The sequence below is a fragment of the Balaenoptera musculus genome, chromosome X, assembly GCF_009873245.2.
Source record: "Balaenoptera musculus isolate JJ_BM4_2016_0621 chromosome X, mBalMus1.pri.v3, whole genome shotgun sequence".
Classification (NCBI taxonomy): domain Eukaryota; kingdom Metazoa; phylum Chordata; class Mammalia; order Artiodactyla; family Balaenopteridae; genus Balaenoptera; species Balaenoptera musculus.
Window position 1 is genome coordinate 38,392,777 of NC_045806.1, and position 27,814 is coordinate 38,420,590.

General features: G+C 43.6%; 1 protein-coding gene across 2 annotated transcripts; it reads right to left on the reverse strand.

Moving 5' to 3' along the window:
- Positions 1–248: 248 nt before the first annotated feature.
- On the reverse strand, positions 249–27,814 carry LOC118888668 (norrin cystine knot growth factor NDP). 2 transcript variants are annotated; one of them, XM_036839990.1, is made up of 4 exons: positions 27,608–27,814; positions 20,677–20,769; positions 13,146–13,515; positions 249–1,511 (listed from the first exon to the last, which is right to left on the reverse strand). In XM_036839990.1, exons 3-4 carry the CDS (start codon positions 13,305–13,307, stop codon positions 1,284–1,286), a joined length of 390 nt encoding a protein of 129 aa, XP_036695885.1. In that variant the 5' UTR covers positions 13,308–13,515; positions 20,677–20,769; positions 27,608–27,814; the 3' UTR covers positions 249–1,283. The 2 variants fall into 2 exon arrangements, with proteins under 2 accessions (XP_036695885.1, XP_036695884.1); XM_036839989.1 differs by lacking the exon at positions 20,677–20,769.

Below are 27,814 nucleotides of genomic sequence, written 5' to 3' on the forward strand. Positions count from 1 at the left end.
CTGAGAATAGTGGCTAAGGGAGCCAGAATGCATCAGATTTTGTGCTCATTCAGCAAGCTGAATTCTGAGACTAAAGGCCACATTTCATAAGCGCCCCCCCCACCCTAGTACATTGATTTCAAAAAAATGCCTCCACCGTGCATTCTGAAACCCGATCTCCCTGTATTTCTGGATCCCCCCACACACACACCATAGGGGATGCGCTCTGGTAGGATGTTGAGTAGGAAAAAACAATCCTTACACCGTCAAAATTTTGAAGATACTCTCTTTTTATTTCAAAACATGGGAATAACTCAAATTTTGAGCCTCAAGGACCAAAATATATTTGAATCAAATGTTCAGAAGATGAGCCAGGCCACCATTTTCGGCAGCAAGCTTCCCACGGACGAGTGGATATTAGAGAATGATGCCCACGACATGGCTAAAGCTATAGCACACCCACAAATAGATTCGTACTTGGTTGTCTAATTTGCATGCATGAGTATAGAGCATTCTCCATGCCACTAGTACATATATGCCTTTTTCAAAGTCAGTGCAGGATCCGTATTTGTGCAGGTCTTTAAAAGTCTGCTCCCTTACAACATGTTAACATAATTTATCTGAGAGAGCCTCAAGATGACAAATTCTTTAAGCCACTTTTACTTCCCCAAAGTCATTTCTGAATAATAATGATGGCTATCAGGAGTTCCAGCATCACATAGGAGAATCTGTTTGTTAGTGATTTTAATGTCAGTTAGCTGGCTGTGAATGAACCTGGCTAAACATATCCACATGCTTGGTGCCTGGAATTTGAAATTGGTAACCTTTAGCAACAATGGCAACCTTAGACCAAATGACAAAAAAAAAAAAAAAAAAAAAAGCCAGAGGATGTCCCAGAAAGAATTGGGCTTTCCTGCTTTCGAAAGCAAATGCTTCCCTAATCTGCACCAAACAGTGACAGCCTGACCCACTCTTGCATGGGGGCCTACTTTTCCCACTAATGCTGAATTGTTGGAAACCCAAACAGCATTCAGTGCCAAGGGGGAAATTGCCTGAATCTGAAAAGGAACCAAAAGAAATTGTACCAGGGAAAGGAGATGGGAATGGAAAACAAGTTCCCAGAGTATCTCTGTCAACAAGCATGTAGAGTCTTTATTACTAGAATACGCAGAATCCCGTGGGAATTGCTACATTATTTTTTTTTTTTGCCTTAACTCTTCCCTTGCCAGTCCTTCCCTGGCTGGTTGAACTGCTTCAGCGAGGGGGAGGGACTGTCCCATCCAGAAGCCACTCAACAGCAGGCCTCAGGAGCTGCACTCCTCGCAGTGACAGGAGAGGATGTACCGGTAGGTGGCCGTGAGTCGCATGCCCCCAGAGCAGCGCAGCCGCAGTGCCTTCAGCTTGGACGTCTGGGGCCGGCAGCAGTGACAGGAGGAACGGAAGGGCTGCTTGAGGACAGTGCTGAAGGAGACCAAGGGCTCGGAGCGTGACGCCTGGCTGCAGTGCCCCTCGCACCGGGCCAGGAGTACCATCTGGGGAGAGAAAAGAAGTGGTTACCCCCGCTGGGGAAGCCAAAACTTCAGCCAGGTCCCGCAGCATCCTTTAAAAGGCCCTAACACTCCCGGCTGGATGAGTTCCTGCTGGAGAAGACCAGTGGCTCTCAACCCTGGTCACACATTGGAATCACCTGGCAAATTTGCTTTTCTTTTCTTTTTTTCCATGATTTTAAAGTTTACTTTAAAAAGGTAAATGTCTCTCAATATTTAACAGGTAAAGAAAATATGATATTGGTTTATTTTATGTGGTTGTTATATTTTATTTTCCAAGTAATACCGCTTAAGAATATTTATACACCTACTTTTAAGTCCACAGTTTAGCACTCTTATTTGTATGGCTTTAAAAGTTATAGCACAAGATCTTTACAGTAAGGATTGGAGAAAAAGATTCATTCAAAACAAAGCCTGATATAATATAAACATGTTTTTCTCTGTACTTTATTTTAAATACATTAATTTTTTAAAAAAATTAATTAATTTATTTATTATTTATGGCTGTGTTGGGTCTTCGTTTTTTCTGTGCGAGGACTTTCTCCAGTTGCGGCAAGCGGGGTCCACTCTTCATCGCGGTGCGCGGGCCTCTCACTATCGCGGCCTCTCTTGTTGCCGAGCACAGGCTCCAGACGCGCAGGCTCAGTAGTTGTGGCTCACGGGCCTAGTTGCTCCGTGGCATGTGGGATCTTCCCAGACCAGGGCTCAAACTCGTGTCCCCTGCATTGGCAGGCAGATTCTCAACCACTGCGCCACCAGGGAAGCCCAAATACATTAATTTTTAAATGATGCTCATCTGTTTTTCCATCTGGTGGTAAAATACTAGTGCAAATTTTTATCAAGATAAAGTTTACCACAGATATAAATAAATTTTTCCAGTTGAAAATGGCCCTTCAGCTGCCATTAAATGAAATTTCCCAACTTAAGTGAAAAAGAATTGGTAGCTGTCATTATAAGCAAAAATATAAAGTACTATAGCATCACCTACATTGCTGCAAATTCGCTTTTAAAATGTCAACACCCAGGCCCCATCTCAGACCAAGTGAGTTAAAATCCTTTGGAGTTGAGCCCAGGCTTTCGTGGTTTTCCAAGCTCTTTAGGTGATTCCAAAGTGTGCTGAGGGTTTAGAACCACTGGACACGGCCCACCACCATGATGTGCAAATAAAAACCAAAGAACAAAAGAAATTTCTACTGACAGGTGGTAGTCTACCGTTGGACCCATGCCAGTTCTATTAGTCTGAAAATGTAGAAAGTCATTCCAAATTGCCATCAGGGGGTAAATAAAGAATGACTACAGAGAAAAGGAATTTGCTATGTGCAGAGAATTACTAAAGAAAAGGAATATGGTTTCTGAAGAAGAAAAAGAGGATAAGTTAGTGATACTTAGGAAGAAATATTCTGGGCACCACAACTTGAAACAAGAGAGTGAAATAGAAAAAGGGTATGTTTTGGGACCTGGAATCACACTTCTGGGCTTATACACTGAAGGATCCTGAGATTTGTGCAATTGAGTTTTCAGTCATTTAGGGCAAATACTAGGATGCATTCCTTCTGACCATCTCCATTTCCAAATGTAAGTTAGGATGATAATAAAGCTTGGGTTGAAGTAGCAGAGGTTGCATGTTCTTTATAGTGGCTCTTAGTGTGGCTTTAGTAAACAGATCCTTTAAGAATCTGGTGCAAACTACCAAAGGTATCCCCCAAACAATGGACATAAGCACACACTTTATATTTTGCATATAGATTAAAGGGATGGAGCAGAGGCTCATTTATGCATCCCATCCATAAATGGTATCCTGGGAGTGGCAGTCATGGGGGGGTAGGGTGGGCAGCTTGATTCATTAAGCTATACAACCCTATACATTGAGGCACAGAAGGTGGGGGGAAACCTGAGGTTATTGGTGTATGTTTATGTGGGAGGGTCTTGCTTGGTGAACTTCATATTAAGTGATAGAGAAAAAGTTGCCCTATAATTCCAGAACCCACAACAAGAACATAAAAAGTAGAACTACTCAAATAAAAGATTAAAAGATACATAAATATGCATGAAACTGTTTGACATTTACCTCATGGTATTTTAGGAATTAGCAATTATTATTGAAACTCACCAGCTATTAAGTCTGATATCATCCTATAGGATAGAATTTAATGCCCAAGAATTAAAAGTAGGAAATGGCCTGCCCATCTTTCCAAAAGGAAGAGAAGATGACTTCTGGTAATTATAGATCATTAACATCATTATCTGAAAAGATGCTGGAATGAATCCAACAATCTCTTAACAACAAACAAGACAATATGAGATATTAGGAAACGACTAGCCGGGCTTGGTGAAGAATAAGTTGGACTAGACCTACTGATTTATTTTCTCTGAGAGGCCACAGAGGCAGGGAGAAAATGGTAGCTGTAAGTCATTTTGATTTTATTAAAGCTTCAATTCTATCCTGCCTGCCCTTCACATTGATAGGGAAAACAGACATGATCTGAAATGGGTTTTGAGAGATTATGCCATAGGTCTATATTACACAGGCCAGTTCTTGGTGCCCGCCCCATCCCTCTAATGAGAGAGAGAGTTCGAGGTCTTCCCAGTCCCTTCTCACCCTTTCTAGTACGTGGGAATAGTTCCGTGACATCTCACTTTGGAGTAATGTTAAATTTGCTCATCTCTAATGTGGATTATCTATTAGGCAGATTAAGCGGTTCTTCAAAGAATCACCTCCCCAAATGGAGTCTTTAGAGATTCAATTTCAGTCTGGATGGGTATAGCTAACCTGTGCCAACAGACTTCATTCAGAAGGGCAGAGACATGGCAGTGCATCGTACCCAAATGATACACGTACAGGTGAACCAAATGCTGACCTTGAATGACCAGGCAACTAGCACTGTCCATAATATGACCAAGTCAGCAATCTAGGGCCATTTGTAGAACTAACCTACTAGTGATTTCACTAAAAGTCTTCAAGGTCTCAAGCTCTGCCTTCAGCTCATCCTGAAGGACAAGAACTCCAGCACTGAAGACTCTGGGGCCACCTCCAGTGGGTCCCTCTTCCTCAGGAGCTGGACTTTCTGGGCAAGGAGAATGCAGAGACATGTACAATAAACACCTTCAGTGGCTGCCACCAGCCTTCAGAATAAAATCCTAAATCCTGGACAGGCCTCAAGGCCCTCCATGACCTGGATTTCACGTATCTTTCCAATCTCACCAACAACTGTTCTCATTCTCATCACCCACTCTCTATTTGGATCAAGCTTAATTACTTAGGAGTCCATGGAACTGCCCTGAATTTCCCTGCCTCTTGCCTTTGCCTTTCCTCTCTCAGGAATGTCTTTTTCTCCTGGCTGTACTTAATGAAATACCAACTATCCTCCATTGCCAAATTCAAATGCCTTCTCCTCCAAGAAGACACCATGAAATGATTATCTGGCCCTTGACGTTCTCAACATACATGCAAATCCCCTCTCTGGGAGATTCCCAGTACAGTTGACCCTTGAATAACATGGGGAGTCAAGGGCACCAACCCTCCGTGTATTCTCAAATCTGCATATAATTTACACTTGGCCGTCCCTATCTGCGGTTCCACATCCGAGGATTCAACCAGCCACAGATTGTGTACTGTGGTAATATTTCCTATTGAAAAAAAATCCGCATGTAAGTGGACCTGTGCAGTTCAAAGCCATGTTGTTCAAAGTTCAGCTGTATATAGATGCCATCTCTATCTAGCCCTGTTTTGTGTGTGTGTGTGTTGCAGGAGTCAAGCAGGGAGTTTGGAAGATAAAGATCCATGAATGAGTGTCGTTAGGAATGGAAGGTATAAATACCTGCTTCCCAGATTCACTCTTTTTTTAAAAAATGTATCCATACATATATATGAATCATTTAAAAAAATTAATTATTAATTTATTTTTGGCTGCGTTGTGTCTTTGCTGCTGCACGCAGGCTTTCTCTAGTTGCGGTGAGCGGGGGCTACTCTTCATTGCGGTGCATGGGCTTCTCATCGTGGTGGCTTCTCTTGTTGTGGAGCATGGGCTCTAGGCACGTGGGCTCAGTAGCTGTGGCTCGTGGGCTCTAGAGTGAAGGCTCACTAGTTGTGGCACAAGGGCTTAAGTTGCTCCACGGCATATGGGATCTTCCTAGAGCGGGGCTCGAACCAGTGTCCCCTGCATCGACAGGTGGACTCCCAACCACTGCGCCACCAGGGAAGTCCCCAGATTCACTCTTGATATTCACATTTTAGTCTTGGCCATGCCTCACCTGTATTACAGATTTAATGAACAACTTCTGACCTCTTCCAGACCAGAGCTTCTCAAACTGTAATGGGCATGTAAATCAGCTGAGGATCTTGTTAAAATGCAGATTGTGCTTGACTAGTTCTGAGTGAGGCCAGAGATTCTGCGTTTCTTGTAAGATTCTGGTTGATGTCGGTACTGCTGTGCTAACGTCCACACTTTGAGTAGCAAGGCTCTGGACCTGTGAAAGTTTGAGAGGCTCTGCTCTAGATACATCACTAGATAGTGATCATTTCGCTAATAATAATGATGGCAGCCAACATTTATTGAGTGCTTACAACATTTAATCTCACTTAATTCTCATAACAATCCTATGTGAAAGGTACAATTATTATCTGTACTGTTATTACAGATGAGGAAACTGAGGCTTTAGAGAATTTGAGTAAATTGCCCAAACTCACGTATCTGGTAAAACACAACACTGAAATCAAACCCAGGTCTGTCTAAAACCAAACCCCTGGTCTAAACCACTATAATGTCCTGCTTCCTGATATTAAGGTGCTTGCCTGAGGCATGTGCCAACTCACACCCTACTCTAATCTTCTTTGACCTGCCTCTGGGAGTTGTAACCATATCATAACCACACGAGTCTGACCCTTTTCTTACGGGCTTCTTGGGACACATCATCACCACCTCCAAACTTAAGCAGAGCTGAATCTTCTAAGAACCATGGCAGTCCTAAATAATATCTCCTCCACTGTCAAGACCCTCGCCCGTTGCTCCATCCCCCAGGGATCTGAGGACTCCCAGGGACTCCCAGCAGTTCATTGGATGATACCACATACTCTCTAACTCCTTAACCAATTCATCCTTCAGTTCAATAAAACTTTGACACCTTCAGACATCTGTTCACCTGCCAAAACACATTGGCCCCCAGTTTATGGTCAATGCACATTCCTCATACGTGGGTGACTTGGTTGTATTTTATTAGCTGCTCTGCATTTTGCACTGCGCTTAACTGCTCTTAATGAAGAGCATACACGCTACTCCACTATCCAATCAAGAAATGAATTTTTTTGGACAAAGAACCCACATGGAGCTGCACCACTAAAAGAGTGTGTTCAATAGGTGGTTATTGCTCATACAAACTTCTATTGAGGGGCTTCCCTGGTGGTGCAGTGGTTAAGAATCCGCCTGCCAATGCAGAGGACACGGGTTCGAGCCCTGGTCCGGGAAGATCCCACATGCCATGGAGCAACTAAGCTCGTGCGCCATGGCTGTTGAGTCTGCGCTCTAGAGCCCGTGAGCCACAACTACTGAGCCCGCGTGCTGCAACTACTGAAGCCTGCGTGCCTAGAGCCCGTGCTCCACAACAAGAGAAGCCACCATGATGAGAAGCCCGTGCACCGCAACGAGGAGTGGCCCCACTCGCCGCAACTAGAGAAAGCCCGTGTGCAGCAACGAAGACCCAACGCAGCCATAAATAAATAAATAAATAAATAAATAAAATAAAGAAATAGAAAAAAAAAACCAAAAAAAACCTATTGACTTTTCACGACTCAGGTGGGTGACAGATACACATTATCTGCTTTTGGTCCAGTTTAATTTTTGCTATCTTATGTTCCCCCCCAACAACTGGCTTGATGTTAGGAAGCTAGGCAACTTCTCCAGCAGCCCTTTTGTATCCCCCCAACCCTGGAGTCACTTGGCTCCAGCTGGATGTGATACCTAGTTCCTTCTAACACGAACAGAGCTGCTGGGTTCAGGGTATTAGCTCAAGGATAGATTCTTTCACGTTCAATCTGATTTCCATGTGCTGAGGTTAAGAGTAATGGAAGGTCCTTGGGTAATAATTAAGGAATAGTAATGATGATGATACGTAACATGTATTGAACGTTTACTAGGCTCCAGGCACTGTGCCAAGCCCTTCACAGGCAAGTTAATACTTAACAACTGTTTCAAAAGGTAAACTCTCCCCACTTTACAAATTAAGAAATTCAAAGGCAGAGGATAAGTTACCGGCCTAAAGTCACATAGCTGTACAATGGAGGGCCAGGATTCTGAACCGAGACAGCCAGATTCCTGAGCTCTCTCTCCTAACCACGGTGCTATACTATTAGGCCATGAGAGTCAGCCTTTCAAGCCTTCGAGTTTCATAAGATGCTAAAGTCGGTCAAGGGCAAGTTCAGGCTACACTGTGAGGGTTGTAGCCAGCTGTGATTCCTGGGTCCAGACCAAGGACTGCACCCGGAGACCTCAGGCTCCTTCTCTCTCTGGGGACCTACCACAGTTCTTAGACGGTTAGGCCTTTTGATGCAATACACAACTGTCTTCTGAGTGAGAGAAAATCCAAACACAGATGGTTTTCATCACCCCTTGTTGAAAGACTTGCCATCTCCAAAGCCACTTTCCTTTCCTGTCACGTGGGGCCTCTGTGAATTCCTGGCTCAGGCCATGGTCTCCATCCATATCAGAATAAAGACCCACCTGTCCCATCCTAGAATAGAGCTTTGGCTATTTTACCTCAATCGAGTGAGAAACATATTTTGCCTTTTTCTCAACAGTGAATACTGTGCATCCCTTATTCCATGGCACCCCTTGAAGCACCCCCCCTTTCTCCTCAGGAACATGATTCACCTCTGCTTCTCCCATTCCTCACTTCACCAGCACCCTCAATAAATGACTGTTCAGATCATCTCCAGAGAGCCAGGTCAACCTGCAGCTAGAAGCCGGTCCCTTCACTCTGGTTACAACTCAAACTGACCTGAAGAGACCTTTGCACCCAGAATGCTTCCCTTCCCTCTCTCCTCCATTTACTTGTAATCATTATGAGGGCAGAAACGTAGTCTGTGTTTTCTTCTACTTTTGTGCCTCAACTGCCCACCACAGTATACATTTGTTCCTTTTTTAAAAAAATATCAAGTCATATCTGCCCACTAGTCAATTGTGTTATAAACTCAATACTCCCGACTCCCCTCGTTTCTCCTACCATGCTGTGAGCTTCGGGGGCAGCCCTGCGCATGACAGGTCCCCTTTCCTCAGGGAATTTCCCCAGGCTTTGTGCCCCGAACCCTCTTCCTCCTTCTCCTCTGGGGCCATCCCCCTAGCTGCTCCTGTGGCCCTTCAGGGTTCAGACAACCGTATGCCTTGGTTCTTCGCTCTCCTGGCTCGGGGCCACCATCTGCTACTCCTCACCCAACTCAGACTTCACAGGCCTGCCCAGCTGGCTCACTTTCCCAGTCTCGGTTCCTGAAAACCCCTCCTTGGCCTGAATCCAGAACGCACCCCCTCCAATCCCTCCTTCCTCCTCTCACGTGGGAAGGGAGGTCAGACAGCAGGATCTGTTTCTCTCTGCCTTTGATCCCCCCCTTTTAGCACCCAGCACAGTGGCTTACATTTACTTTGCCCTTCTGCGTGCTCCCCCAGCCCTGCCAGGTTTCTGTGTTTAACGAGAACCTCAGTGAGGTTCATTTTCCTAATCCTTTAAGGCTATAGGAGATCCCAATAGTTATTGAGGTTTCAGTGGTTGACTAAAATAGAAAAGTGAGTCTAAACACCTGTCCACTTTATAACTTCATCATCAAGATCATACTATCATCTATTAATGTCTATTATATGCCGAACACTAGGCTGGATGCGTTACAAATATTATCACCAATACCCATACCCACACTTTTAGGGAGACAGCATTAGCTCCATTTCACATGGGAAGAAACTGAGGCACTAAAGAATGACTTCACTTCCCCCTAAGTCACCCATTTGGCCAACTGTGGGGCTGGAATTTGAAACCAGGTCTCTCTCACTTCAAAGCCTGGGATCTCAGTTCCCTTGAAGATTCCCCAGATATCTCATTTCCACTAACCACTGACCCTTTGCTTGTTTGCTTTACCACCTTTACTAAAAAATTCAGTGAAGATTGTCAATGAAGCTGCCACTCCCAGAATCTTTTGTACCCACTCCTAGGAGGTGTTACCACTGAAAGCCACCAGGCGCATCCTAATCTGTGGCCACACTGACCTCCTTCGTGGACCACTGTGGCCAGTCTTTTCTGCCTGACTCCATCTCAGCCCTTTCCTGAATTGCTGGGAGATGGGCGACAGGTCCCCGGGTCTGGCCAGATGCAAGTTCAGAGAGTCTCATGGAAGGCTCCCAGAAAAGCTTTCACTACTATTTTTATTTTTCTACAAAGATTGCTGAGTGTAAATCATGATTTTTCAACAGACTGGAAGTTGAGCCTCAACTTCTAAATAGTGGCTCCCATTTGCAGCAACATGAATGGACCTAGAGATTATCATATTAAGTGATGTAAGTCAGAAAGAGAAAGACAAATATCATATGATATCACTTATATGTGGAATCTTAAATACGACAAAGGAACACATCTATGAAAACAGAAACAGACTCAGATATAAGAACAGACTTGTGGTAGCCAAGGGGGAGGGGGTTGGGGTAGGGAAGGATTGGGAGTTTGGGGTTAGCAGAGGCAAACCATTATATATAGAATGGATAAACAACAAGGTCCTACTGTATAGCACAGGGAACTATATTTAATATCCTGTGATAAACCATAGTGGAAAAGAATATATATATATATATATATGTGTATAACTGAGTCACTTTGCCATACAGAAGAAATTAACACAACATTGTAAATCAACTATACTTCAATAAAATTTTAAAAAATCATAATAAAAAATAAGTGATGGCTCCTACATTCTATTTGCATTCCTCCAGTAGGAAGAGCCAAGTGAAAGATGAATGAATTGAATGAAATGAATGAAAGATGAATTGAAAGATGCATGCTCTGAGGCAGACATTGCCGCTCCTGGGCTAAATGACATCGAACAATCTACTTAATTCTTCTTTCAGGTTTCAGTTTTCCTTACCAATAAAACGGGAATGATAACGCTTTCCATCACAGGTTTGTCAGCAACGACTAGATCATATAGTATGAGGTGCCTGACACCTATTACGTGTTCAAGCAGATGCTTTCCCTTCCCTGAGCCTGGGTCACGTTCTCGCCTTTATCTGTCTTCCCGAGACCAGACACTGGATAAATGGGAGTCGGGAAGCATTAACAACTGACAGGCAAACAGTAGTAAATAATGGGCTTTGAACCTCACGTTGAGGGGAGAATTTTTGCAGAGAGGAAAAATCTACCCTAGTCTCCTCTTTGCAAAAAACCCCATTGGTCGTTTCTGAGGCACAGGCTACATGTTTTATATCCCAAGTCTGTAAAGATGAACAATTTTTCTAAGTGAAACCCATTAGAGAGAAAACCAGCCTGAGTCTGTGAGAATTAAGAATTATAGAATATCTCAAAATGAAAAACAGTTTTTGTTCCCGGCTACATAGAGAAAATCTAATCCAGAAAAGGTCTGGGTAGTTGAGATTCTGCCAGGCATATTTTATGGCCAGGGAAGAAAGGTTTATAATTGCAAGCACCATTTACATAAAACTATTGCTATATTTGGGATAGTTTGGGATGTTTGAAAACAGATTGTTCCCATGAAATTACAAACATTTCTCTACAATCACAATTTTGCTCTATTTATCATGGTATTCTGGAAGAAACAGAGGTGAACAAAGGTAAACTAAAGTCTGTTTGTAGGACTCATGCTCAAGCACTGTGGGTTTGTTGCGTTTGAGTTAAGGCTATATCTTCTTTGACCTTTCCTTAACTAATGTGATAATTGCTAAGGCGCTCCTCCATCTTTTCATCAAATCTTTCCAGATTGTTCTTTAGTTTTCAGAGATGCTCCAATTTTCCTGTTCCTTCCTATCATCACATGAACACTTTCTTTGAAATAATTTTATTTCCTTTCTTTTTTAAACATTTTATTTATTTTTGGCCAGGCCGCGCGGCATGTGGGGTCTTAGTTCCCCGATCAGGGATCAAACCCGTGCCCCCTGCACTCGAAGTGAAGTGCGGAGTCTTTTTTTCTGTGTTTTTGAAGTGAAGAGTCTTAACCACTGGGCCGCCAGGGAAGTCCCTGAAATAATTTTATTTCCTTTCTTTTTTTAAAGAATCATGATTATGGAGGACAACTCAGCAGAGGGAGAAATCATCCGTGGAATAAGAAACACTAAATACGAGTGCTCTCTATAGGGGGAGTGGAGGAGAAACTAATAATTGCTCTAGTCAACCTTACCTCAGGCCTACAGTTTCTGAGCAATCAGTTAGAAAAACATGTCCTATCTTTTTTTCTCAGTTTGTTTTATATTTTGTCCTAAGAAGGGATTGCAGGCTTGCAAAAATTTATCTATTTACTCTTTTTTTTTGGTTCGACAAGTACAAATAAGAGCCAGGAAGTTTGGGTTAAAGTGAGTTAACCCAAATTCTGATCTCCCTAAACTAAAACAAGCCATCATCATTGAGCTATAATCAGAGAAGTTATGGAAATTTTAAAGGCAGACAGAAATCGTAATGTTTTTAAACGGAGGGTAGAGCCATTAACTTATATGGTCTCAAGTTTAGTGGTTGATACTACCAAAAGTTCTTAATTATACCGGTAATTTAAAAAAATACTTGCCATGTGAGAATATTTAAGTGGTTTTAGTCTTAGGACTGGAAGTGAAAATCTCTGAGGTTGGGCTAAACAAATTCTTATTTACCAAATGTGGGCAAATTTCATTCGTATGACTGGGGGCAGTGAGAGTCGTGAGAAGTCTGCTTCTGGGTCTATTTTTCCCTACTATGTGCCTCCCTTCTGGGTGGTCCAGGTGGCCTTGGAAGCATAGTATTCCTTCATACACCCCGTCTCAACACTGAGACATCACTTTTGCCTGTGCAAAAAGACACACAACCTACTCCAAACAAGAATGACGTGGCTGAGCAAGGTAAACATGATAACTTATCAAAATGCCATTTCTGTTTTGAAACCATTTTAACATAAACATGGCAGGTAGAGAAAGGCATGGACCAGGAAACACTTTGAAGAGCCCCCCCCCGCCAAGAAGTACGTTTCACTGCTCAATCATATTTCTTGTATTCCCTTCCTCTTTATTGCTGGTGGAGATAGAAAGAGTTACGATAACCTGTAGACACCATTTTCTTTCTTGAAAAAAGACACCACTGCTCCACCACTTTCACAGCCAGGGACGACACACACCCCTCCAACCTTGTGCCTAGCAACAATTTTATTGTGAGAAACTTCCAGCCTTTCCTATTGACTTTGAGCAGGCTGAAAGGAGAGAAGCTGGCTGGGTGTGTACATGGTCAATTAGGCAGCTTTACTGACAAAAGTTCAAAGCACGGTGGGAAACCCTAAAAGGATGATTCTCTGGCAAGCCCTGTGGGTCAGCCATATAGTTCTCTGTCCCTTGTCAAAGGAATAGGGCTTGTCTCCTGTTTCTGGGAGTAAGGCTACTCTCACAGAGATCTCGAGCTTACCTTGGAGCTACACTTGTACAACGGGTGACTGATAGAATCGACATAGTGGTGTCTCATGCAGCGTCGAGGATCGGAGTCCATCATGAATGAGCTGTCTGTATCTCCCATCAGCGCCAGCAGGGAGAGCATAGAAAAGGATGCAGCTAGTACATGATTTCTCATTGTTGTAAGGGAAAACTTCTCAAGAGGAACAGCAGAGGGAGGCAAAGGACTAAAAATTGGAAATGCCTTCACCTCCTAGGCTCCAGTTCCTTTCAAGGAAAGGGCAGGATCCGGTTGGAGCTTTCTGGTTGTCATTGTTCTTTGTATGCCGGAGTTTTCGTCTTACAGTTTGCACTCGCAATCCATCATCACTGTATCTGAGGCACAGCTGGAATGAAAACAGAAATTATTTTCCCCAGAAACGTTTACCCAGAAAAACTAATGGAACCCTGGAGGTATTGAGTAGAATTTTTCCATGTCATTTTGAGTGGAGAATATTGGTTTCTAGAGTGTCATTAGCATAAGCTATCATCCATTTCACACCCCTCCCCCATAGCTTACGGTACATATTTATAATCATTTGGAAGTGGACACAATGGTTTAATGGAAGCGCTTGTTGACTTTAATTGCTGGAGGATAGTTTGACCCCATAGTCAAGTGGTTCTGGCCAGAGCATAACTCGATTGGGTGCTTTCATCCTTATCCCTGGCTGGTGGGGACGAGAGGGTCTATTCAGTTTCTCGGTAAGCTTTGATGTCAATGTCAGCTTACAGGGCTAGAGAGAAGGCAGGTCAGCGCTAACAAGCACACGCCACGTCCCACAGGAAGGAAGTACATTTTCCATGTCCAAGTCCAACCCACCCATCCACCTAGTTTTCCACTTCTATGCTCTGGGCTCATCCTGTTTTTGTGTGAAGCCCCGTGCCACCCAGCACCAATGATAAGCTGCATCGGAAATACACATTACGCTAACTGGCCTCCAGTGCGGTTAAGGCAACACATGTGTATTTGCCAACAGACTCACGCATTTCTGAAGAGCCTTTGTAGCCCAAGCACACGTATAATTTGAAAAAGTAAGTGGTTGCTGGAGCAGAGACTTATCATTAAAGTGGGATCATGCCATATCTGAAATTTGCCTTGTTCTTTTAAGCATATACCTCTTGGACAAAGGACTTGGGTCCAGAATCTCCTCAAATCACCTCACTAACCCCACCCCCCAAGGCATGGCCAACACTATCACACCAGCAAACAGAGAGCATCAAAAATATTTTCAAACATTTAGGAAGATTGGGGGACTTGACATTACATCTAAAGCAAAAGGAACACAATAATTAAACCTTCAGAAAAACTTTCAAAGTTATTTCAGATAAAAGTTTGATTATTTTGCTTCATAGTACAACCTTTTTTTTAAGCTTGCTATGCATGGACAGTCTGAATAAACAGAGCAAAGCACTGATAAGATGACGAAGTTCAAGTCCATATAAGTCAATTAGATTTGCTCTAATATAGTGGCCCCAGACCCCCTTAACCTCAGTTTAGCTGTCTTGCGAGAGTGGGGCAGGGGACCCCAGGAGGAAAAGAGTGTGTGACACAGGGCTGTTTCAGAGTGGAGCATCCCTGGCAATGGCAAAACTTCAGCACGTGTGTTTCAGGGAAGCCCTGTAAATTGCAGGAAGAGCAGGGAACAGTAATGAGGGGACCCACCTGGACTCTAGCACTTCCATTGATTAGCTGGGGGACCTGGTACAGGTCATTTAAGCTGTTCCAGCCCCAGTTTCCTCATTTGTAGAATAGGGGAGTGGGAAAAATGGCATCTGCAACCCTCTCTTGCTCTAAAATGCCAACATTTTAGATACTTATGGATTCAGTTACTGCCATGTCCATATGCAGAAGATAATCCTAAAGTTGAGGATACCATATTTTCATGCAACTTTGCACCACTTTCCTTTATGTGCATGCTAATGGCAATATTTCATTAAAATTGATCAAACCTGAGCCTAAAGCTCCAAATCAGCAGAGGATGCAGAAGAGCATTTTTTGTTTTCATTTCAGCTGCATATTCTAGGTTTTCCTCTGCACATTACATTGAAACTCAGCAAGACTTCAGCTCAAAGAGCCAGAGCTTTCTTGGGTTCCATGTTCAGAGGCTACAGTATTGCTGACCATTTCCTGAGTTTCAATATGACTGTATTTTCCCAAATGGTTAACTGTCTCTTTGAAGCCTTAATTAGTCTCCGAAAGAGAATTTATTAGATTTCTCCTTTCACCATTCCAGTTCACAGATATTTCCCCCAGGAGTCAATGGCAAGAGGATGAAGGGGAAAAGCAGACATTCCAGTCCTGACCTTCCCTCTCCACTGCCAGCAACTTCTTTTTGGAGCCATGGCCAGGAGATATGGTTAAATGAGCAACGCAAATGAAAGAAAAGCATGCATAGCATGCTGGTAGAAACAAGCAATGACATTGACAACAAAACCCTATATACGTGTTGGCATTTGCATTTATTCCACAGAAAAGGAAATATAATCGGCCCTTAAATGTAGAAGATGGGCACCCTCACTCACCTAAGAGAAATGAAAATTAAAGCACTTTGAGACACTTTGTTCAACCAGTCAGAAGTCTGATCATGCACCCTGTTGGCAAGGCTGTGGGAAAACAGGTCTATTTTGGAGAAAGTACAGTAAAAATTGGTACAAATTCTGTAGAGGCCAATTTGGCAATATCTATTAAAATTGAAAATCTGTATAATTTAGACCCAGCAATTTCACTTCGGAGAACTATCGTACATGTGAGATCACACAAGCATATGGTTATTCACTACAGCATTGGTTGTCATGGCATAAAATTGGAAACAGCACAAAATTTCCATTAGTAGGGGACTGGTTAAATATATTACACAACGTTCATACAGTCGAATACCATGCAACTCTATAAGGAAGAATGCAGAAGCTCTACTGATTTGTGTTAAAACAAGGAGGGATAAGAATATATATTTGTGTTAATTTGTATTTACATAGAGAAGCTCTGGAAGGATACTCAAGAAACTGTACAGTTAGTTACCTGTGGGAGTTGGAGGACAGGCACGGGAGAAAGACTTTTCGTTGTATAACTTTTTTAAAGTTGTAGATGTCTGAACTTGTGAATGTATTGCCTATCCAGAATTTCATTAACAAATAATACTTTCTCTTTTCAAATCAAAGCTTGGCTTAAAAATAGTAATTAAGTTAATGGATGTTTAAAGTTTGTGCCAGTTTGAGTATTTTAATAGTATTAAACTTTTATTCCTGATAAATATGGGAAGACATGCTAGTCTCTTAGTCAAATATTCTTCCAGGTGGACCATTTTGTTCTTGTGCACTACTGCCACCTAGTAGCAACGTTCTGAATTGCAAGCACAGTTAAAAATTTTTTTTTTTCCTGAAAGGTGAATAAAATAATTTTGCAAGCAAATGTTATGACATTTATACTGATAAAGAGCTAGTTAATGTCACACAGAATGTAACTTTATTATCTGATTTTCTCTTTAAAGATGATAAGCTGAACCCAGAAGTAGTGATAAAGTATAAAAGAATGACAGAAGAAATATTGCTTCACCACTAATAAGAAATAGATTTTTCATTTCAACACGCTCATAAAGCATGATACTTTTTGTTCAGTTGTTATATTAAACTCTGAAATGAGAATGCCAGCAACAGTGTAAATATGCCACAGAGCTCACAGAACCCTCGAAGCATAAAGGTATGATCCTTGCAACATAACACTGAGATTTTTGCCTTGTGCTCAAATTGAATGAACCAACACTGTTGTGTTGAAGAAGAAATGAACAGAATGCTCAAGAAAAGAGTGATGTTAATTAAGTCAAGTTGCCTTAACATTGTGTTGGTCCGGATGTGCACAGGTGAGGTTGTGCAGAGTGCCCAGGGAAGCACTCACAAAGGGGAAAATCAAGAATGAAGGAAGTTTTCATCACTCGAGATCCCAATTTTATGGCAGCCTAGGGGTATCTTCGTCTGTCTTGTAGGAGCTTCTGTCATTTTTCTCAAAATTAAATTAATTCTAACTTGCTTTAATTTTGTGAAAGCCATGTAGCATAAAAATCAAATGCTGCCTATCAAGACTTAGAACCTCAGCCCAGCCAGTGATGGATTGAATGAGAAAGCGACTCTCTTGTTGAACTCAGTAGACCTGGGCTGCTCCGTGCTCTGGGTACAGTCTCTCTGAGACATGGACTTGGCCGATGTACAGAGCCCACATTCTAATAGCTCCAATGTGGAGCCTCTGCTGGAGGAGAGGCACGTAGGCTGGCGTGCCCGACTTTGGAGCTACCCTCCAAACGATACCAGTGGAAAAGAACAACTGGTGCCCAGATTTCCCCACCTGTCATTCTCAGCGAAATAATATAGCAGAGCTTACAGCAGACCCAGCCTCCTGGGTGAGAGATGGTGTTGTATCTACAGATCAGCTCACTCTTGGGCTGACCTTCTGCCTGGCAAAGGGTAAAGTGCTGGTTTCACACAAGTTATTCCAGCAACTGGCTAAGACAAGTGGCATGTGCCAAGAGTGGCCTTATTCTCGCCCTGCTTGCCAGACAAGGGAGGGCCGTGCTCAGTATCCGTATTTCCCCCGGGGGCTGTTTACAGTATAATACATGCAGGTATTGCCTCCCGTGGCTTCTTTCTACAAATATATATTTAACACATATTCACTGAGCACCTACTATGTGTTTCCTTTTGCTCTAACAGATGAGACTCAAGGGTCAGGGGAGAAAATAGGTCCTATTCTAGTTCCCTCTTCCAGCTCACTGCATCCACAAGCAAAGAGTCTTGGCCCGCTGTTTTCCTGGGCAATTTTTTTAGACACGCTGATGAACTCATTTAACATCTAATTCATATGCAACATCCTTTGCTTCATTTCTAAGAAGATCAAGCTAAGCAGATGAAATATAGTGACTTTGGAATGCCATCAGTGTGCCAGACAGAATTATTTGATATTTACTATCATTTAAAACTATCATATCAGGCATGAGTAAGGTAAAGATGGCAGAACATAAAGCCTCTCTCAAAGGAATTGCAAAAAAAAAAAAAATCAGAGATTTAAATGTGGAAGAAAGCTTGCCACTAGGTAACACTTCATACTGGGATTAGAAAAGCAAGAAACTCAAAGTCTCATCAGAGAGTGTGAAGTGCTAAGTAGCCCCTTCCCAGGAACTCAAAGAATTCCAATTGGAACTAGTCAACTAGATGCCTTGGAGAATAAGTCAGATGCCTCTTCCGAAGGCACTTAATTTATAAACTGTAAACAGCCTGTTGGATTTTATAAAGCATCTCATGTGCTCAATGAATGGTTTTTGATATTATTCCTATCTGGCAGCACATCAGTAGTGGCCAAGAAGCCAAGCTTGGGCTGCCCCAGAGGCAGCCGTCCTGACCACACACGCTGCCAGCCCTCCAGCCTGCCAGCCCCTGGTATCTCCAAGGATGGGCAGCTACAAGGTCAGTGGGGAGGGAGCAGCTCCTGCCCCTGTCATCTCATGGTGTCTGTTCTACAGTTAGAGGTGGCAGAGCGTAGGAGGCAATGCCTGCCCCCATAGAGCCATCTTAGGAGAAAGAGGACATCCTTGGGATTAAACCACAGTTCTCCAGTCTGGGATGGTCTGTTTTCTCCCAGCCTGCATTACTAGGCAGGCATGGCCAAACTCAGCGGTGATGGTGATGGAGGAAGAAAAGAGATGGGAGAAGCAAAAGGGAAGGAGAAATAGAGCCCAGGGAAGAAGCAATAAATCACAAGCCTGGGGTAAAGAAGGGTGTGAAAAAGAAGGATTAGGAATAGAAGTAATTTCTGGTCAACTGTCAAGTGGCCCCATCTGTGTGTGTGTCCTTGGATTGAATAGTTTTACTGTCTGGGGCAAGACTGGTGTGGGAGGACTGGACCTAGAGACTGACTGAAACTTCAAATCCTGATTTTTTCAGGAAATCCAGAGAAACCTCTCATTGTGATCCAAACTCCCACTTCCCTACAGGTTTCATCTCTTCCTCCCCAACCCATTTCTAGCCTGTGTTCCATGTCCCGGTGTTTTGCATTCATTTGCCAGAAACATTGGATAACTATTCCGCAACCTTCTGAAACCAGAAGAGCATTCTACTGCTGTCTGCTCTGGTGGAAGGAAGGCTGATCTGAGGAGCCGCAAGCTCTGAGCCCTCCCTTCCCGTCATTGGCTGTGTGATCTTGAGCAAGTCACTTGCCTTCTCTGGACTCAGTTTGCTCATTCACAAAATGTATGGATTGTTCGAGATGTTTCTATGGTTCTATCCATTTCTAACATTCTCTAACTCTACCCAAGCTTCTCAGAGTACTTGCCTGCTTTGGGGCTACATGTTCCCCAAAGAAATATGACACAAAGAGTTCCTTGCTTACTCAAGAAGTTAATGATCACAGAAAAGTCCAAACAAGTTCTAATGTGGTGCCTAAGCCCCTTGGTGAGGCTGTATTGGTGGCCCAAAATAAAAATAGCCCATCATAACCAGTTGACTTGGTGTTTGAATGTACCAAATACGGTTTATAAATTAATAACATGTTGTTAATAATAGGAAGCAGTTAGCGAGGATACTTAACCAGTTCTTATTTCTCTTAAAGCTGTCTTAAAATTTGTAGTGTTTCTTTCCAGTCTCTACCAAATGGGGAGAGGAGAAAGCAAATAGTAGTCAATCATGGTAGAATTAAACTTCTTTCAATTGGTGATGATGAGGATATAGGCTGAGTTCAACCCTCTTGCACCTTTCCTAGGAATGACCCTTATTCCTAACAGATTGAGCCGCAGGTCCTCATGCCCTAGTGGGGCCATTTATGATGCTCTGGTTCAGGATAGAAGAGGAAGATTGGTTAGAAGAGTTTTCTTCTCTGCAGATGTGGTTAAGAGCAAGGCAGTCCGCTTAGTAAAGCATCTATGGAACCTTTGTGCTAGGGTACCTGAAGCTCTAGGCTGGGACTTGGGTTGAAAAGAGTTGCCCATTGGGTACGGGTCTTGTTTCCTGTGCTGGGCTTCTGCGGGCTTCTACAGTTTCTGTGGAAAGACTCATTCTGAGTTCTTAACAGTTGACATAACTGACTTTTAGAGAACAAACCTTGCATAAATTGGAAATGACCGAGTCTGATTACCCATGTGTCAAGAAGCAGGATACGGCTGAAGTCTTCTCCTCTGGGGGTTTGGATTATTTCTGTAAATCTACCACTCCACTAAAAGCTGTGACTGATATGGTGACGAGCTGTCAGAAGAGGCTTAGGGGTGGGCTTTCTGGGGTGCCAAAAATCAACAATAGCCCTAAACATGGAGTCCCCTTCCATCCTTTCACCAATAATAGGGAGAGAGAAAGCCACAAAAGAGGTAACAGAAGAGACGGAAGAAGGATTATTTTTATGTTTCAAATCTGCCACTACCCTTTCAATGATTTCAAATAGCAAAATTCCAGAAAGGGAAGGTTCCCTTCATTTCACCCACTCCCCCCCAGGAAGGGGGTTTCACATGAGGAATGAGAAACACTCTACCACTTACCTTGTGTAAGACCCTTTGGAAGGAAAGCAGGAAAGTTCTGAGACACCCAACCCAGGGCACTTGGTCTCGCCAACACATGAATGTACACTCTCCCTGTGGAAAAGAAAAGGTGCCCTGGTGTTCTGGGGACCCTGGTGCTGAGTTAATTTGACACTTGCTCTGCCACTGGGCTGCTGGCTGTGGTATGGCCTTAGGAGAAGAGAGATAACCAATGTTAGCTCAGGGTACAAGCTCCCTTTTACCCTGGAGCCAAATGAGTATGTTGGCTTTTCTTCAAAGTGTCCAACAAAGTGTTTCCAAAGCTGCATTTGAATCTCCTCACCCACACTTTGGAATGATGGGTAGTGATCTCACCTAACAGCTGTAGAGCCCTTAGTTAGAAATTGGGCATAAACAATAGAGCAACTCAGTATTTCCATTCCCCATTCAATTTGCCTTTTCTGCCCAATGAGGGGACTTGAATACTGGATTCAATCCGGTGGCAATTTGGAAGCAACACTTGTGGACACAGACTCATGTCAAAGGGGCAAGGTTAAAAGCACGGGGAACTCTACTCAATGTTTTGTAATAACCTATATGGAAAAAGAATCTGAAAAAGAATGTGTGTATATATATATATATATATATATATATATATATATATATATATATATACATATATATATATATATATATATATAACTGATTCACTTTGCTGTACACCTGAAACTAACACAACATTGTAAATTAACGTATACTCCAATACAAATTTTTTAAAAAATGAAAAAAAAGCCAATCACATAAAAATATGTTTCCCTTATTGCTAATCACCCTGAATTTATTGGGCTTTTGGTTTTCTGTTCGTAGTTTGCTTTGCTTAAACCACACACACTCTGGCTACGTCTTTTGATTGCCGGTTCCCCTGTGACACTTCCATTCTGCTGCCTTTGGATTTCAAACCTCAACAGAAACATTTTAATTCTGAAAAAAAGTCATTTTCCGTAATCTGGGGGTGAATCACAGAAATGTATGAAGTCCTTGAATATTGCCTCGCGCTTTAAAGAAAAATTGGATTTTAAGAACTGGATTTCTTGGACTCTTCACATCCATATTAAGAATGTGTGTGCCTACATTTTACTTCGAGTTAAGGAAGGGAGATATTTTCTTCACTGTAGGAGTTGACTTCCTTTTCTAATGTCAAGTAAAGAAGGCAACTTCAGAGTTCAAACCCCTCTTCCTGGGAGGGAGTAGGTGAAATTAAGGGAAGCTTCCCTTTCTGAAATTGTGCTATTTGAAAATCTCCAGTGGCAGATTTTAAACATCAGAAATAATCCTTCCTCCTTCTCTTTGCTTCTCCATGGTCTGCTCTTTGCCTATTTTTATTCCCTATTGATGGGAGGATGGGAGGAGACTCGATCTTTAGGGCTATTGTTGGTTGGTGGCACTGCAGAAGGGTCGCCCCTGAGAATTTTCTGACACCTCATCAACTTTCTTGAATGTATTAACCTGTTGCCCTTTCATTTTTAAAGAATCTGGCAATTGGTTGGATCACAGCTTAAAAGAAAAAGTTGGGATTGAGCCCGGCCTTGGAGGAGAGAAAATGGTATGAAAAAATTCTTAGCTTTTGTAGAGAAACAAAAAGAAAAACATATCTACTGCAAATCTTATAGAACTGAGTTTAAAGCTATATAGTCCATGTTCGTGTGCAGATTTGGACATGAGGGTGAAATGGATTCTGATTGGATGAATTCCTGATTCTAAGCATGAGGGATATATTGCCTCCTAAAGTTACCCATTCTTTGCATTTTCTGAGTCAGCAGTCTTTCTAACAAGAAAGTGGTTGTCCCAGACTGTGAACCCCATCCAGGGTGTTACATTCGGACTATGGAAAATGGGTCTGGGGGTGTGACTCTCAGCAATTATAGGCTCACCCATCAGACTCTGAGACCCTCTGATGAGGGGCACAGTAAGCGCGAAGGGGGACCAAGCAAGCTATTGCCAGACACACAAGAAGAAAGCTTTGCAGATGTGAGAGCATCTGGCATCAGAAAGAATGCCATCGGCGCAATCTTCCTCAAAAACTCAAATGTGTGGGTGTGTGAATTTGCAGCACGCAACCTGCGCAGCCAAGCCAGTCCCTGCCTCGCCCACCCCACTGCACATGCACGGGGGTTTCAGCAGGATTCGCCACCCTTTGTTTTCTCCTGGACGCAAACAGAGAAGTTCTATGGTTGCTGATCTGAAGGGTGAGGAGTGGGTACTACCAGCTGGAATGTTGCCACTGGCAGGGGCAGACAGGAAAATAGGAAGGCTCTTAATGTCCTCCCAAAGAAAACCTTTGATGGACAAAAGAGTGGTTGTATTTTTACCCTCTCTCTTCATGCTGCCAGGCGTCTTTAAATAGATTCTCTAGCCTAGGGACTTGTATGGAATAATTCATATTAAAACCCAAGAAGTGGCAGAGGAGGGGAGTTGGTTCTTTCTTCTCTTTCTTTTCTTTCCTTTCTTTTTTTTCCCCCTTCTTGTCAAGCTAACAGGAAAAGACTCATTTTAATTCAGCTGTGTTCAATTTTTCCTTTTGGGTCTCTTAATGAACTTTAGCTAATTCGGAAAAGACTACCAAAGCCCCCAGGAAAAGAAAAGGGCTAGGAACCTGCATTGTAGAGCGCTCCTTAATACCTTTTGGCCCCGAGGACATTAGCAGCATCTTTTAAGGATGTTGCACACAGGGGGTGACACGAAGCTCTTAAATGGGAATGTCTAATTGAGAAGTCCAGTTCCTTCCATTTGCAACTCATAAACCGATCTGTTGTTCGGCTGTTAAAAGAAAGAAAAAAAAGAAAAAAATCCTCCCCATCTCCCCAGCCCCATGCTGGGTTCGGTTCAACCCAGGATCCATTTCTCCCCTCTCCCTTTCACAAAACGGGTTTCATAAAGACATTCAGGCCCGCGCTAGCCAAATTAAAAGTCCCGTCTGTCCTTCTCTTTCCTTGGGAAGGGAAGGATGTGGGAAGGACAGAGAAAGGGGGCAGGGCGCGGCCCAAGGATCCAGGGAGCTTTGTTTCAAGTCACTTGTCTCTCTCCCTTGAAACAGAGAATAACCACATTTCTCTTAATGTAGGCCGAAGTGCATCCAGGCGTTCCCATAGCACTCCCACCCCCGGCCCTTTGCCGGAGATGTGCGGGTCACTGTGATGGTATGTTTGTCCCTGCCAACCCGGTTCACTCCAGCCCTGCTCCCAGCAGCCTAAAGGGCAGCCCGAGCCATGAGGCTGCTCTTCTCTGCGAGTGGGTTCAGGCTCGGGGCGCTCCGAAAGGACCCCCGATCCTATCAGCCCGGCAGAGCTGCTGCCAAGAATGACATCCTGGGAATACTATGGAGATGGGGAGACCTCATGGGCTGTTGTCCCCAGATGGAACAGGACCCAGGCTGTCTGGAAAACAGGCAGAGCAAAGAGCGAGCTCACAATGGAAGGAGCTCAGGCGAGGGGAAAAGGGGGCGGGGTGGGAGTGGTGGAGAGCAAAAGCAAAGAAAAGCCACATGCCACCCAGGAAGATTCCAGGGAGGGCGGGAGGAGGTGGTGGAGGAAGGACTTGCAGGAAACAAGTACCCAGACATGGCACTGCCAGTCTAGCTGGATTCTTTTCTGAATTAGATTATGCGAAAGAAAGAGGGGAAATATATAGCCTGCCAGCTGTTCAAAGGCTTACAACCTTGCTTTTATTGTCCGGGTAAGTTGGTGAGGTGGGGCATCAGAGGAATTCCAAACATACCATCCCAGAGAAATTTTAATATGTTCCACAGTGTCATACACGAAGAGGAAATGACAGCTGATCACAGCCAGGGCAGGCCACAGCAATCTGGGCCTCGGAGCTCACCCACCCTCCCATGGCCCAGCTTCCCTCTTCTGCTTTAGCCCTTCTCCGTTCTGCCACCTGCCGTCCCATCCCTCCTGCTCCCACCGGCTCAGGCAGGGGGCCCGGACAAAGTCGCCTTAGCTGACTGTCATGGGAGGAGGTGAGGATGGCCTGGAAGGCCGCTGGCCAAGAAGCTGAGGGCTGGCTAGGGTGAGTCAGGCCCCCCAGGGAGTCAGAGGCATTTTAATCCAACCACAGGGGATTATCTGCTGATAAGGACCAAATCAAGGACTCTGGTGATGCTGTCTTCAGGGTATTTCCCCCCAGTAACCTATCCGAGGCAGAAAACACAAGATCGGGTTATTTGAAAGCAACACTGTTAGTGGCTCTGACGGAGACCTGGGTTTGGGGAACAACTTCTGGCAACTCCTTCCCAGGGTCCTCTTGAATTTAGGCCAGGCCCAGAGGTCACTGGTTTCGATCCTGGGGGTGGGACAAGTAAGTGGTGGGAGATAGTGACTACATCTTCCTCCATGCATGTTTCTAATTCAATGATTCATCAAGTGGCCCTGATGTCAGTCGCTGAGTAGGTGACTCACAGCCATCCCCGATACAGACAGCACGTGGTCCTTTCCAAAGGGGGCTCAAGGGAGCAGAGAAAGGATAAACTGCCCCTTTTCTAGGCTTCTCCTGCCCAGGAAGGAAAGATCCAGGCTGTGCTAGCTGTGAGTGACGTGTCCCCAGGATCTGGTGATAAAGGCCTAAGGGGAACCCCTTTATCATAAATGGAAAGAAAACCCACCGATAAGCGACAATCATTTCCAGTAAATCTGGGTACCAGCAGATATTTGAAATAGTTCTTTCTAACAAGGAACTCATTGACCAGTCTACCCACTGGCCAAGTCTATTTCTGTTCCAAAATCTAACTGGAGATGGCATACAGACTGAGAATTAGGGCGCAGGACAATGTCTCGTTCACCTTTGCATCCATCAGGACTAGCATAAGTTATTGAAAGAATGATGGCATGAATAATTAACCAATAAGAATAATAGTGCTCGAATTGTGAGTTCTTAAAATACAGTAAAAATTGCCAGCCACCACTGGTGGCTATAATTCCGAGAAACTCGCCACATTTTTCAAGGGCCGAGGAAAATAAATGAGTTGGAAATTGTTAAATGTATTGAAAAATGATTTATTTTCCCCTTGACAGTGTCATTGGAACATGAATTAAGATTGAAAACTCCACAGGCGTGTTTCCATCTGTGGGTGTCAGCTGCTTGGTACATGGTCATCAAGAAGGCTTCAGCCAGCACTCCTTTTACCTGAACTAAATGTATTTTAAAGTAAATGATGCAAAACATTGCATTTTGTGCTCAGACCCTCTCATATAATGGTCTGAATCATAGTTTAAGAAAACTGTTTTGGATCGGCTAAATGCTTTGTTACCAGCAGTAGCTTAAAATTGTACAGCAATAGAATCCATGGTATCTTTTCAGGCTTTCTCAAATAAATAATGACTATCCCAGGGTTGTAAATTACCTCATTCAAAAGCCAGATTCTCATTCAACAACGCTTGTTAGGTTAGTTATTAGAGAAAATCAGAGGAGTTCCCCCATAAACCAAGTTCCCGTTCCACGATGAATATTGGTCTCTAGGAAGCTAAGAGTTTACTTTCAGAAGCCAGACTGGTAAGAAAAAAAAAAAAAAAAAAAAAAAGGGCAGATATTTGCATTTGGTCGAAACAATTGAGAAGCATCTTGTAGTCCCCACTGCATTTGATAGACACCTAGAGCCAACTCTGCATTTTAGGCATGTCTACATTTTCAAATGCACCTGGTATTTAATGTTATGTGTTGGAGCAATCTGCCAACGCCGGCTCCTTGTAATTAAAATACACTAATATCATACATGAAAAGAGACATGTTTCACAGCATCCATATCTGCTATTCATGACAGTTACAGAGCATAGAACGCGGGACTCCCGTCTTGCCAAATAGCTTCCTTCTCTGCACCTGAACCTCAGCAGAGGAGGGAGTCTACCTCTTTCATGCAGGTTTATCTCGCCTCCTCGATCACAATGAGCCTCAGTTACAGGGTGTTCTGAGTCATTAACATTCTGTACACAGTCAAACTTCCCGTCCCCCAAGAAAGAGTTATGCCCAGGCCTCCTACAGCCCAATTGTTCATTTAAAGAGAGAACTTGTATTCAGGAGCTTGCAAGAACCCTCCGAATATTCCTCAGGTGTTTGTAGGAGTCATTCCTACAGGTCCCGGTCCCTGTGCTGGTCGCGAGCATCCTTTCCCGGTCACTGCTTGGACTGGGGAGCATCGGTCGGCTGCAGGGACGAGCTGATTACTAAAAATAACCCTTTGCAATAAGGCCAAGGCAAACAGCATGCATTTCCTCGGACTTTTTGCCCAATCAAAATCCTATAGTAAATCCATCCTCCTCTCTCCCCGGCGCTCCTGACTGCATCTATGGAATTGAAGATGTTGCAAGTTGGGAGAAAGGTGCAAAGGAACAGGATTCCTGTAAAGCGTGACACAGAAAGCTAGAAATAAATGTTGCCTATTGTTTGAAGTCATTCTAAGCGCTCCGGCAGAGCCCTGGCAGGAGATCAGCAGCATACATAAGTAGTAATAAAAGTAAACAGTGCGCTTTTAAACTTGCAGTCTTGCCCGCGTTCATAGTGCCCCCGTTCTAAGAGGGATGAGGGCGGCGGGGAAGATACTGGGGCTCCAGGAATCCATGTCGGCGAGTAGCTGCTTCTCAGTCTCCTTTCACGGGGTCAAATATAAGAACCATTACAAAGTTACATCTAACTACGCAGAGTTTGAAAATCCAATCTCTTTCAGTCAAACCCAAAGAGATTTTCCAGCCTCTCTGTGAGGCTCCGCTGCCCTGTCACCGACTTCAAAGACCCGTTCGTTTACAAAACACAATGCTAGCCCACTACAGATTAATGCAAATTCAATTAATGCAAATTTAAGTGGTATTTAAAGGTTGTCTCTTTGTCTGAGAGGAGGATGAAATGCTCCTTTTGGAAAGAAGTAATTTCCTAGGCAAGCCGTCAGCGCTGTTTTCCTGCTTACCTTGGGGGAAAACGCAGGGCTCCTTTCTCCCCAGACTTTTCTGAGAGCTAGAAAGAGGTCCTGTTACTTCCAAATGCTTTTGTTCTTCTGTCCCTCTGTCACATGGCTTGCCTTTTATATTTGCAACACACAAAAGTTAGGACTGTTGTTTAAGCGACACAGGGAGAGAGAGAGAGAGAGAGAGGCAGAGAGAGAGGGAGAGAGAGA

Coding starts and splice junctions, on each gene's coding strand:
- LOC118888668 (XM_036839989.1), bottom strand. CDS start 13,307: ATGAGAAATCATGTACTAGCTGCATCCTTTTCTATGCTCTCCCTGCTG. Junction 1,512..13,145: donor TGTACAAGTGTAGCTCCAAG/GTAAGCTCGAGA, acceptor TTCTCTCCCCAG/ATGGTACTCCTGGCCCGGTG.